Here is a 10,860-nt window from a genome sequence, read left to right as displayed (position 1 = left end):
TAGAATGAGTGGGAGGAACTGGGTCTGGGAATCTCTGCACCAGTTGAGAAATGGGGAGTTACTGGGAATCTCAGGGCCAGCTGGGAACTGGGAGAATGAATGGGATGAATTGGGCTACGCTGGGGATTTGGGAATCCTTGCAGCAGTTGGGAAGTGGGGAGAATTAATGGGAACCTCAGGGCCAGCTGAGGCTTGGAAGAATGAATGGGAGGAATTGGCTCTGCTGGCACTGGGGGGGTGTAAAGGTTGGGGGGGGGGAGGAGGGGGTGATGCTCCTTGCGGAGTTCTTTAACATTCCCGGGATTCCAGGAGAGGGTCACAGCAAAGAGGAGAGGGGGGATGAAGTAAAAACCTTCTGACCATCAGAGGCAGTCGCAGCCGTGAGGCTTAAAGAGAACCTTTGGCACTGTTTGAAAACACGAAATCCACGAAAGCCATTAACGCTGCCTTGAGAAAACAGAGGTGCAATGAAGGGGAGGGAGAGGTCTGTTGACTTTGGAAGCATTTCCCTGTGAGTTCTCTCTGCTGGGCACCAGGATGTGCTCAGATGGGGTTTCTGGGACAGAGGAGGGGGTGGAGAGGGGCGGATGCTACAAAATGTGGCTGCAAAATGATCAGAGAAGGGTAAAAAATAAATTAAAATAGAAGGAAAAACTCCCAGCAGTGGGGAGGGAAATGCACCTCCAGCATCGCTGCAAATGGACTCAGGCACCCGAGCTCCATCCCAGAGTGATCGTTCAGCTGCAAAAGGAGACTGAATGGCGTCAGGTTTTTGGGGTTATTATCATAATTTTCGGTGTTGTTTTCAGGAGGAGTGAATTTTTGGGGGAGGAGTTCCGCGTCCTTGAAGGGTGAGGTCACTCAGGGTCATGTGTGCGTTTGGTTTCTCTGCAACCCGAGACAATCTCAGCTCTGCTCCCTTCAGTCTGCAAATGGATGCTCTCTTTTTTTCCTGCTTTTTTCCTCCCTCTTTTTGCAAAACGTGAAGGAAAAACTGCTGTTGTTAAGCTCAGAAATGTTCTCTCCCCTCTGTCTGAAAGCACCAAACCACCCAGGACGGGTTTGCACAAGCCCTGATCTGATCCAACCTGATCTCTCATCCGTCTTTGTCCTGAATTTGGGCTCTGTGTGTTCACTGGGGCCCAAAAAATGCACCACTGCCTCTTTGCTGCAAAGCTGCCACAGCTGTCTGAGCGCTGAGCCATTGGGGCAGGGGTTGGAGTTTGGGTTTGGAACCGGTCCCACTGGGTTCTGCTCTCCCGATTGCTCTGGGTGTTGGCTGATGGGAACTGGTTCTGCTGGGTTCTTCACTGGTGTTCTGGATTTGGAACTGGTTCCGTTGGGTTCTGCTCTCCCGATTGCTCTGGGTGTTGGTGGATAGGAACCGGTTCTGCTGGGTTCTGCTCTCCTGATCACCCCAGGCGTTGGTCCCGAGGTTCTTCATTGGATTTAAAATTGGTCCCATTGGGTTCTGCTCTCCTGATCACCCAGGCGTTGGTGGATGGGAACCGGTTCTGCTGGGTTCTTCGTTGAAATTCTGGGGGTTTCTGCTGAGTTCTTTGCTGACGTTCTGACAGCCCATCGCTGCTGTTTGTGTGCTGGGGTCTTTAAACCCACTGCTCTCAGCACGGAACACCGAAGGGAAGGGGTGGGCAAATGAGGGTCCTGAAAGGATCCTGGAGACGAACGGATCAGAAACGCATTGTGGGGAGGGAAGGATCAGCCCCTGCCACTCTGACAGCTCGGATTTCTCCTCGAAGTCTTCGACCGAAGGCTTCGGCTCCAACGAGTATTTCTGGCTCTGTGTTACGTTCCCACTTCTCAACACTCCTTGGTGGTTCTCTGCCACGAGGAGGTGACTCCATTAAACTTTAACTTTCCCAGGAGAGAACTCTGCTCCTGTGACGCTTTGCTGCCCAGAGGAACCACGTGAAGGGCGGTGGAACTTCTCTGCAGGTCACGCTCTTGCTCGGGAGGTTGTGGATTTACAATCAGCTGGTGATGCTCGGCTCTTCTTGGTTCATTTTTATTCTTTTTTTTTTTTTTTGGCGGCCCACGTGGGCTCCGTGGCATCATTTCAGCCCATGGAGGCTGCAGAATGAAGGGAGACCTTGAGGAGGTCGGTGTGATGCTCAGCTTCTGTCGGACTCCGTGGTTGCCCCTCTGATATTCCAACCTCTCCTCATCCATCACCGCTCCTCCCGACCCACTCCCACCTCTGCTGGTTCCGTCGGTGATTCCTCAGCCCTTTGGCCCCACTTCTTTCCGTTCAGCCTCAAATCTCCATGATGAAGGCTGAGGAAGACCGCAGGTGAGCTTAAGTGAGCAGCCAACCACAGGTGGGTCCGGTGAGCCCAGTTTGTGCTTTATACTGGTGAAACCACCCCACCGGCCCGATGCCAACGGATCGGAACCGACTCCTTCCAGCCCACACCGGAGACATTCAGAACCAGACTCCAGCTTCCATCAAGGAGGAGAGGACTGGGATTGGGGTGGATCCGGGATCCTGAAGGATCCGCCCAAGGGGAGGGTCCAAGGAGGGAAGGGCTCATCGCAGCTCTGGCAAATTCGCCTTTGGGAGCTGACGGCCCTGACGCCTCTCTGAAACTTTTCCACTCAGCTCTTTGGGTTTGGAAAGGCCCTTTGCCCCCCTCCCTCCCTCCCAAGATGGGAATCTCCATATGGAACAGCTCTCCCTCTTCCCTGCGGCGGGGACAGCGATGCTAGAAGTGCGGTCTGGATGCAGTGGGTGTGTTTGCAGGTAAGAACGGCTTTATTTTTAATAGAGAGCAAAAACTTGGTCCTTTTTTTTTTTTTTTTTTTTCATTTCTACCAAAAAGGAACCACAAACAACAACAACAACAACAAAAAAAGGAGCAGCGCTTTCAACCTTTGGCCCCATCAATTTGAGCGGCGTAAAACAAATGGGACGGCGAGCTGGCTTGGGACAATGGGTCTATAAAAGGCAGTTTTAATTAGCACTGATTGTGGATCTGAGCACTCCATCCCCGCTCCGTCCTCCCACACCTCCGGGGGGGCTGAGCTGCGCTTCTCACATTTGTGGGAGGAAGGCAGGGATGGGAGGAGGGCCCCCCTTGTGCTGTGATTTCCAGCACAGAACCTCTTGAGCTCAGTGTGAATGGAGGGCAGCGGTCCTACGAGCGAGGAGAGGGGGGAGAGGGCTGGGAGGGGGGGAAAACGTGTTTTCGTGGCCTCTCCGTGTGCCCCCACTGCGGTGTTTTCTCATTGTGAAAGGGAGCAGAGTTGGAGGAGCGCATTCACTTCTGGTTTTGGCCATTCAACACTGCTGTGGGTTGGGGGGAGAGGGGGGGTTGGGGAGAAATTCCCATAAGATCCCATCGTGGAGCGTGGAGGGCCGTGGGGAGGGGTCTGGAGGCTCCTCCGGATCCGCTGTGCATCGCAGCAACAGATTTTGCTCACAGTCTTCCTTTCCCCCCCATCGTGTTTTGCTTCGTGGCGTTGTCTGCTGCCACCGAGCGCCAAGGTCGCCTGGCTAATTAACTGCAGGGCGGTAATCAAGAGGCACAGCAGCTGCTGCTGTTTACTGGGGACGTACCCCCATCCCCCCCTCCCACCCCCCAGCTCAGTGTCACACCGATTCAATTCGGCGTTGGCTCAGAAGCTTGGCAGGAGGAGTTGGACTCAGTGATCCCAATGGGTTCCTTTCAGTTTGGGATACCCTACGAGGAGCTCCCTTGGAAATTATAAGGTTTCTTGAATGAAAGCGTGGGGTGAGCAGCCGTTGTGCCATAATGATGCCCACTGTATCAGATGAATCCCTGTGGTTGTGGGGGGAAGGGCTTTAAATGGCAAAAAATGTCAGTAGGGCTGGATGGCAAAAAAAAAAAAAAAAAAAGTTAATGGGGTTCAGTGGCAAAAGAAAAAAAAAAGGTCAGTGGGGTTCGATGGCAAAAAAAGTGAATGGGGTTTGATGGCAAAAAAACAAGTCAATGGGATTGGATGGCAAAAAAAAAGTGAGTGGGGTTGAATGGCAAAAAAAGTGAGTGGGGTTCAGGGGCAACAAGTTGTGAATGGGGTTGAGTGGCAAAAAAGATGTGAGTAAAAAAAAAAAAAGAAAGTAAATGGGGCTGGATGGCCAAAACGTGAGTGGGGTTGGATGGCATTTAGAACTTTGCTTCATATCTGCATGGGTGAATCATTATGGGATGCTCTGAGCCCCGGTACCACTGCAATCCCTTCCTCCCTGGGCATCCATATGTGTCACCACGCAGTGCCTTCAGCAGTGCTTTGCTGTCCTTTGGGGGTTTTGCTTTTCAAGCAGTGGGTGGGAGCTGAGAGTTTGGAGCTGCTTTGCTGTCGGAATGGCCTCTCCCCAAATTCCACCTCCCAACCTGGAGCCTTCTGCCCTTCCTCCTTCATCCCAGTATATATGCACCTTTTTCTCCTCTTTCCCGCTATAAATGTACCTCTCTCCCTCATTTCCCAGTATAAATGTATCTTTCTCTCCCCTTTCTCAGTATAAATGTCCCCCTCTCCCCCCTTTCCCAGTACAAACATCCCCCTCTCCCCTCTTTCCCACTATAAATGTACCCCTCTCCCCCCTTTCCCAGTATAACTGTCCCCCTCTCCCCCCTTCCCCAGTATAAATGTATCTTTCTCTCCCCTTTCCCAGTACTTATGTACCCCCTCCCCCCTTTCCCAGTACTTATGTCCCCCTCTCCCCTTTCCCAGTACTTATGTCCCCCTCTCCCCCCTTTCCCAGTATAAATGTCCCCCTCTCCCCCCTTTCCCAGTATAAATGTACCTTTCTCCCCCCTTTCCCAATACTTATGTACCCCCTCCCCCCTTTCCCAGTACTTATGTCCCCCTCTCCCCTTCCCCAGTATAAATGTATCTTTCTCCCCCCTTTCCCAGTACTTATGTCCCCCCCTCCCCCCTTTCCCAGTACTTATGTCCCCCTCTCCCCCCTTTCCCAGTATAAATGTCCCCCTCTCCCCCCTTTCCCAGTACAAATGTCCCCCTCTCCCCCATTTCCCAGTATAAATGTACCTTTCTCCCCCTTTCCCAGTACTTATGTACCCCCTCCCCCCTTTCCCAGTACTTATGTCCCCTCTCCGCCCTTTCCCAGTACTTATGTCCCCCTCTCCCCCCTTTCCCAGTACTTATGTCCCCCTCTCCCCCCTTTCCCAGTACTTACGTCCCCCTCTCCCCCTTTTCCCAGTACATATGTACCTCTCTCTCCCCTTTTCCCAGCAGAGATCAAAAGTTCAGTGCAGTGCCAGACCTGACTGCGTTGTTTGCCCAATGCTGTGCTGGGTGCGGGCGATAACGAGCCTGATTAATGACCTCACCTCCCTGCTGCTAACGAGTTGAACCGAGAGCTGCAGCGTCCGGGAATGCAGTGTGTGCTGGCAGGGGAGCAGAGGACGGAGTTGTTGGGACTGTGGGAGTCTGAGCTGCGTTTGGGGGGGGTTAAAGTGTTCGGTGGGGTGGGGTGGGAGGGTCCTGACAGGTCAACCCGGGAGGGATTGTGTTCAAAAGGTCCTCACAGGCCAATCAGGGAATAGTTGAGTTGGAGGGGTCCTTCCAGGTCAACCATGGAGTTGTTGGGGTGGAAGGGTCCTTCCAGGTCAACCAGGGAGTGATTGAGGTGGAAGGGTCCTTACAGGTCAACCATGGAACCAGGGAATGGTCGGGGTGGAGAGATCCTTCCAGGTCAACCATGGAGTGGTTGGGGTGGAAGGGTCCTTCCAGGTCATCTTTAGAAGCATAAGACCATAGAAATGGGGTTGAAGGAACAGGGGTTCAGTGCTGGGGAGTGGCACCTGATGCCTTTCCAGGTCCCCTCCACCCTGGCCCATTCTATGCTTTGCCAACCTCTCCGTGTCACGCACTGTGTTTGGGTGTCTGTAGGACAGGAAGGGAAATGATCAGAGAGTCCTTCCCAGGAGCTGGGCTCCATCCTCCTTACAGTTCCACTCTGACTCGGGATATCCTCTGAGTTGTGAGACTTCCACATCTTCCCCCACGAGGTTTCCCCCCAGATGTAATGAGTGTTGAACGACAGCATTGTTGCAGACCTGGAAGGGATGGATGGAGAGCTCACGGGTTGATCACTGGAGGTATGGGGTGCTGGGAGTGACTTTGTGGTTCTGTGAGGTTCTGTGGTTCTGGGAGATTCCGTGGTTCTGTGAGCTTCTGTGGTTCCATGGTTCTGTGAGGTTCTGTGAGGTTCTGTGAGGTTCTGTGAGGTTCTGTGAGGTTCTGTGGTTCCATGGTTCTGTGAGGCTCTGTGAGGTTCTATGGCTCTGTGAGGTTCTGTGGTTCCATGGCTCTGTGAGGTTCTGTGAGGTTCTTGTGGTCCTGGGAGATTCCATGGCTCTGTGAAGTTCCGTGAGGTTCTGTGGTTCCATGGCTCTGTGAGGTCCTGTGAGGTTCCATGGTTCTGTGAGGTTCTGTGAGGTTCTTGTGGTCCTGGGAGATTCCATGGCTCTGTGAAGTTCTGTGAAGTTCTGTGGTTCCATGGCTCTGTGAGGTCCTGTGAGGTTCCATGGTTCTGTGAGGTTCTGTGAGGTTCTGTGGGGTTCTGTGGGGTTCCGGGGTTCCGTGGTTCCGTGACCATGAGATGCAGCTCTGCAGGTTGGGCCATAGGGACGCTCAGAGCTGCTGCACAACGTGGTTTCCTCCCTGTGGGGCTTTTTATGGGGGTCTTTTTGGGGTGCATTTCTCTATACCTCCCTTTCAGGACCCTTCCAACCCAACCCATTCCATGGTTCCATGACCTTTAAGAACCCCTTGAACTCAACCCATTTTATCCTTCTATGACCTTTAAGGACCCTTCCAACCCATTCTATGGTTCTGTGATTTTTTTTTAAGTACCCTTCCAACCTACTCTAAAGTTCTTTGACCTTTAAGGACCCTTCCAACCCATTCCATAGTTCTACAGCCTTCCAGGACCCCTCCAACCCAATCTTTTGACACTTCCACCACCTCCCAGAACCCCACCCCACTCATTAGCTTTCCCCCCATCCCTCCCCACTCCCCAACCACACTGTCCCCACGCCCGCCCCCCCTTCTCACCACTTTCTCCCCCCACCTTCCAGGCCGGCGGCCATGAAGCACTGTTTCTACAACGAGTCGGTGGGTTTCTTCTACAACAACAGCCGGAAGGAGCTCACCACCTACTGGAGGACCAAAGATGTCCTGGTGGTGGCCTTGGGTCTCACCGTCAGCCTCATCGTCCTCCTCACCAACCTCCTGGTCATCGCCGCCATCATCATCAACCGTCGCTTCCATTACCCCATCTATTACCTCCTGGGCAACCTGGCGGCCGCCGACCTCTTTGCTGGCATTGCTTACATGTTCCTCATGTTCCACACGGGGCCGAGGACGGCCGAGCTCTCCCTGAAGACCTGGTTTATCCGGCAGAGCCTCCTGGACACCAGTCTGACCGCTTCGGTGGTCAACCTCTTGGCCATCGCGGTGGAGAGGCACCAGACGGTGCTGACCATGCAGCTGCACAGCAAGATGTCCAACCAACGCGTCATGATCCTGATCTTCTGCATTTGGGCCACGGCTCTGCTGCTGGGGTTGATCCCATCCTACGGTTGGCACTGCCTGTGCGCCCTGGAGGAGTGCTCCAGCATGGCCCCCCTCTACAGCCGCAGCTACCTGACCTTCTGGGCCATCTCCAACCTCCTCGTCTTCCTCCTCATGGCGGTGGTCTACGCCCACATCTTCATCTACGTCAAGAGGAAGATGGGGCGGATGTCGGCGCACACCTCCTTCCACCCGCGCTACAGGGAGACCGTGGTCGGCCTCGTCAAGACGGTCACCATCATCCTCGGTGAGTTGGGGGGGTTGAGGCTCACTGACATTCCTTCCAAGGATGTGGGGCTGTTCCGGCACTCCTTCTTTTCCCTGAGAGGCTGTGGGGTCACTACAGCTTTCCCTTGGGGGTTGGGGTCACTGTAGTCTTCTTTTGGGGGTAGTGGGGTCACTACAGTGCTCCCTCTGTACCCCAGGGCTTGGGGGTCACTACAGAGTTCTCTCGGGGGCTGGGAGTCACGACAGTGTTCTCTCCTTCCCCCCAGGAGTTATGGGGTCTCTACAGAGCTCCCTTCTTCCCCCCAGGGGTTGTGGTGTAACTACAGTGATCCCTTGGGGGCTGTGGGGTCACTACAGCACCCCCCCCATGTCCCCTAAGGGTTACGGGGTCACTACAGTGTCCCCTGCTTTCCCCCCAGGAGTTGTGGGGTCACAACAGCATTTTCTCAGGGGTTGGGGGTCATTACAGCGCTCCCTCCATCCCCCGTGGGTTGCAGGGAGGAGATCTGCTGAGGGACGAACCCACAGATCTATGGGGTGGGAAGAGTTCTGCTGAGTAGCAAACCCACAGATCCATGGGGTGGGAAGGGATCTAAGGAAGCCATGTTTCCCCCTTTCACTCTTTTCCCCCACCCTAAAACTCCACAATTCCACCCCATATCCCTATGGGGAGTGGGACAGGAAGCCACATCTTCCCCATTTCACTTTTCCCCCACCCTAAAACACAGCGATCCCATTGCACACCCCTATTGGGTGTACCCGGGTAAGGCCACGTTTCCCCATTTCACTCTTTTCCCCCACCCTAAAACAGCACAATCCCATCAGTCACCCCTATGGGAAGTGCCTGGATGAATCCTGACGCCGTCTTTCCCCATTCACCTCTTTTCCTCAAACCTGAAACCCTTTGATTCCAGCCAACACCCCAAGGGAAGCCCCAGGGTTGGGGCAGGAACCCACCTTTCCTCTAACGGGGGGTCCATCTCTCTCTGCAGGTGCCTTCTTGATCTGTTGGACCCCCGGGCAGGTGGTGCTGCTGTTGGACGGGTTGGGTTGTAAGAGTTGCAACGTTTTGGCCGTGGAGAAATACGTCCTCCTGTTGGCTGAGATCAACTCATTAATCAACGCCATCGTTTATTCCTATCGGGACAACGAGATGAGGAGCACCTTCCGGAGGATCCTCTGCTCCATCTGCTATCGGAATCCCAAATACACCCCCACGGCTGTGAAACCCAACGGGGCTGACCGTGGGTCGCTGTCACTGAACGGGCACTTCACGGTGGATTCCTCCATTTGAGACGTTGGCTGTGCTCGTATTCTGACCGTGGGAAGGGAGGGGAATCCCTCCGGTGGGAGACATTGCACTGCGGGGTGAGGATCCCCACAAACACCCCTCAAAGGATGCTTTTATAAGGGACCACCGCGCGGTTTGTTAATTAGCGTGCTTAATTAAAGGCTGTTTCTAAAGCTGTGTCGATTTCTGCGGGTGAGCTGCAGCTCTTCCAATGGTTGCGTCCACCCAAAACCCAAACTTTTCACTTCAAACCATTGCAAAGTGATTCCCAAAGTGACCCAAATTGTGTTCCATCCTCTCCAGGAGAAGAATGGATTCTTCTCAACGTCTCTTTGGAGAGGAATGTTCTGGAATTCCACCTGGAGCAGCGGATTCCCCCTCTCTGAGCGTCTGTTCTGGAATTTCAGAGCACTGTGGGTTTTTTTTGAGGGGCCACTTTGTTCCACAGAGCGGTGCTGTCGTGTTCCTGTTCTGCTCAGCGATGCCATGTGCCATTCACAAATCCAGGACCCATTCATAAATGTGTGATGAGTTCTGCTCAGCGATGCCATGCGCCATTCACAAATCCAGAGCCCATTCATAAATGTGTGATAAGTTCTCAGCGATGCCATGCACCATTCACAACTTCAGTGCCCATTCATAAATGTGGAGTGAATTCTCTTCGGTGATGCCATGCGCCATTCACAAATCCAGGGCCCATTCATAAATGTGTGATGAGTTCTCAGCGATGCCATGCGCCATTCACAAATCCAGAGCCCACTCATAAATGTGTGATGAGTTCTCAGCGATGCCATGCGCCATTCACAACTTCAGTGCCCATTCATAAATGTGGGATATGTTCTTTTCGATGGTGAGGAGATCATGATTGCAGGCAGATGCTGTTGGCAATCAAATATTCAGGACTAAGGAACAGTAAATAGGTTTCTCTTGCCTTCCCCCTATCAAATTTGTAAGCATGAATGTGAGTCAGCCCAAACTCTGAAGTCGGTGAAGAGCTTTTGGGAGCAGAGGGGTGAACAGGAGGCAGATTTGTTTTGAGGTGGGGGGGATATTTTGTGTTTGAGGTTTCATTGGGGAGTTCTGGGAGCTGATTTGGCAGAGAAGGCATCTTCCAAGAGGGACTGTCACTGAAATGTGTGCATGGAATTTCTGGCAGAATGTGGGTGGGAAAACAGCTGTGCTCAGCTGACGTCTCCTGGATTGACCAAAACAATCCCAGAATGCGGCTCCCATCTTTGTGTCCCAGAGAATTTGGGGATAAATGTTTTGTCCCGGGGTTCTACAAAGGAGATTTGGCTTTTTTTCCCCTGTGTCCTCCAAATCTGAAGCTTGTCAGTTTTGTCAGTGTTGTGTTGTGATGTTGGGAGGGATGAAGGGAGGGATGGACGGAGGGAGGGATGGATGGAGGGAGGGATGGATGGAGGGATGGATGGAGGGAGGGATGGAAGGAGGGAGGGATGGAAGGAGGGAAGGAGGGATGGAGGGATGGAGGGAGGAATGGAAGGAGGGAGGGATGGAGGGAGAGAGAGAGATGGAGGGAGGCAGGGGGGAGGAAGGCAGGGGGGAGGGAAGGAGGGAGGGAAAAAGGGATGGAAGGAGGGATGGATGGAAAAAGGGAGGGATGGAAGTAGGGATGGAAGCAGGGATGGATGAATACTGACCTTGATGCTTGCATCCATTGCAATTTGCTGCTCTGCTTTTAAGGCAGATTGCTGGAGTGTCTTTGCGAGTATCCTGGAGGGATTGTGACCTCCAGAAAG

General features: G+C 53.4%; 1 protein-coding gene and 1 long non-coding RNA gene across 2 annotated transcripts; one reads left to right on the top strand and one right to left on the bottom strand.

Moving 5' to 3' along the window:
* The first annotated feature begins 2,525 nt into the window (after positions 1-2,525).
* LPAR2 (lysophosphatidic acid receptor 2) lies at positions 2,526-9,273 on the top strand. The gene is made up of 3 exons (XM_010726568.4): positions 2,526-2,761; positions 7,086-7,828; positions 8,802-9,273. Exons 1-3 carry the CDS (start codon positions 2,682-2,684, stop codon positions 9,101-9,103), a joined length of 1,125 nt encoding a protein of 374 aa, XP_010724870.2. The 5' UTR covers positions 2,526-2,681; the 3' UTR covers positions 9,104-9,273.
* Positions 2,792-5,290, bottom strand: LOC146542055 (uncharacterized). Its single transcript, XR_014880736.1, has 2 exons — positions 5,215-5,290; positions 2,792-3,522 (listed from the first exon to the last, which is right to left on the bottom strand). It is a non-coding gene; the product is annotated as an uncharacterized LOC146542055 (long non-coding RNA).
* Positions 9,274-10,860: the final 1,587 nt, after the last annotated feature.

The sequence above is a fragment of the Meleagris gallopavo genome, chromosome 34 (assembly GCF_905368555.1).
Source record: "Meleagris gallopavo chromosome 34, MGAL_WU_HG_1.1, whole genome shotgun sequence".
Taxonomy (NCBI): domain Eukaryota; kingdom Metazoa; phylum Chordata; class Aves; order Galliformes; family Phasianidae; genus Meleagris; species Meleagris gallopavo.
This window is presented reverse-complemented; position numbering and strand designations above follow the sequence as displayed.

Bases quoted from the DNA above. Each gene is read 5' to 3' on its own strand.
- LPAR2 (XM_010726568.4), top strand. From the start codon at position 2,682: ATGGAACAGCTCTCCCTCTTCCCTGCGGCGGGGACAGCGATGCTAGAA. The intron at 2,762-7,085 runs GTAAGAACGGCT...CCCACCTTCCAG, and splicing joins TGCAGTGGGTGTGTTTGCAG to GCCGGCGGCCATGAAGCACT. The intron at 7,829-8,801 runs GTGAGTTGGGGG...CTCTCTCTGCAG, and splicing joins GACGGTCACCATCATCCTCG to GTGCCTTCTTGATCTGTTGG.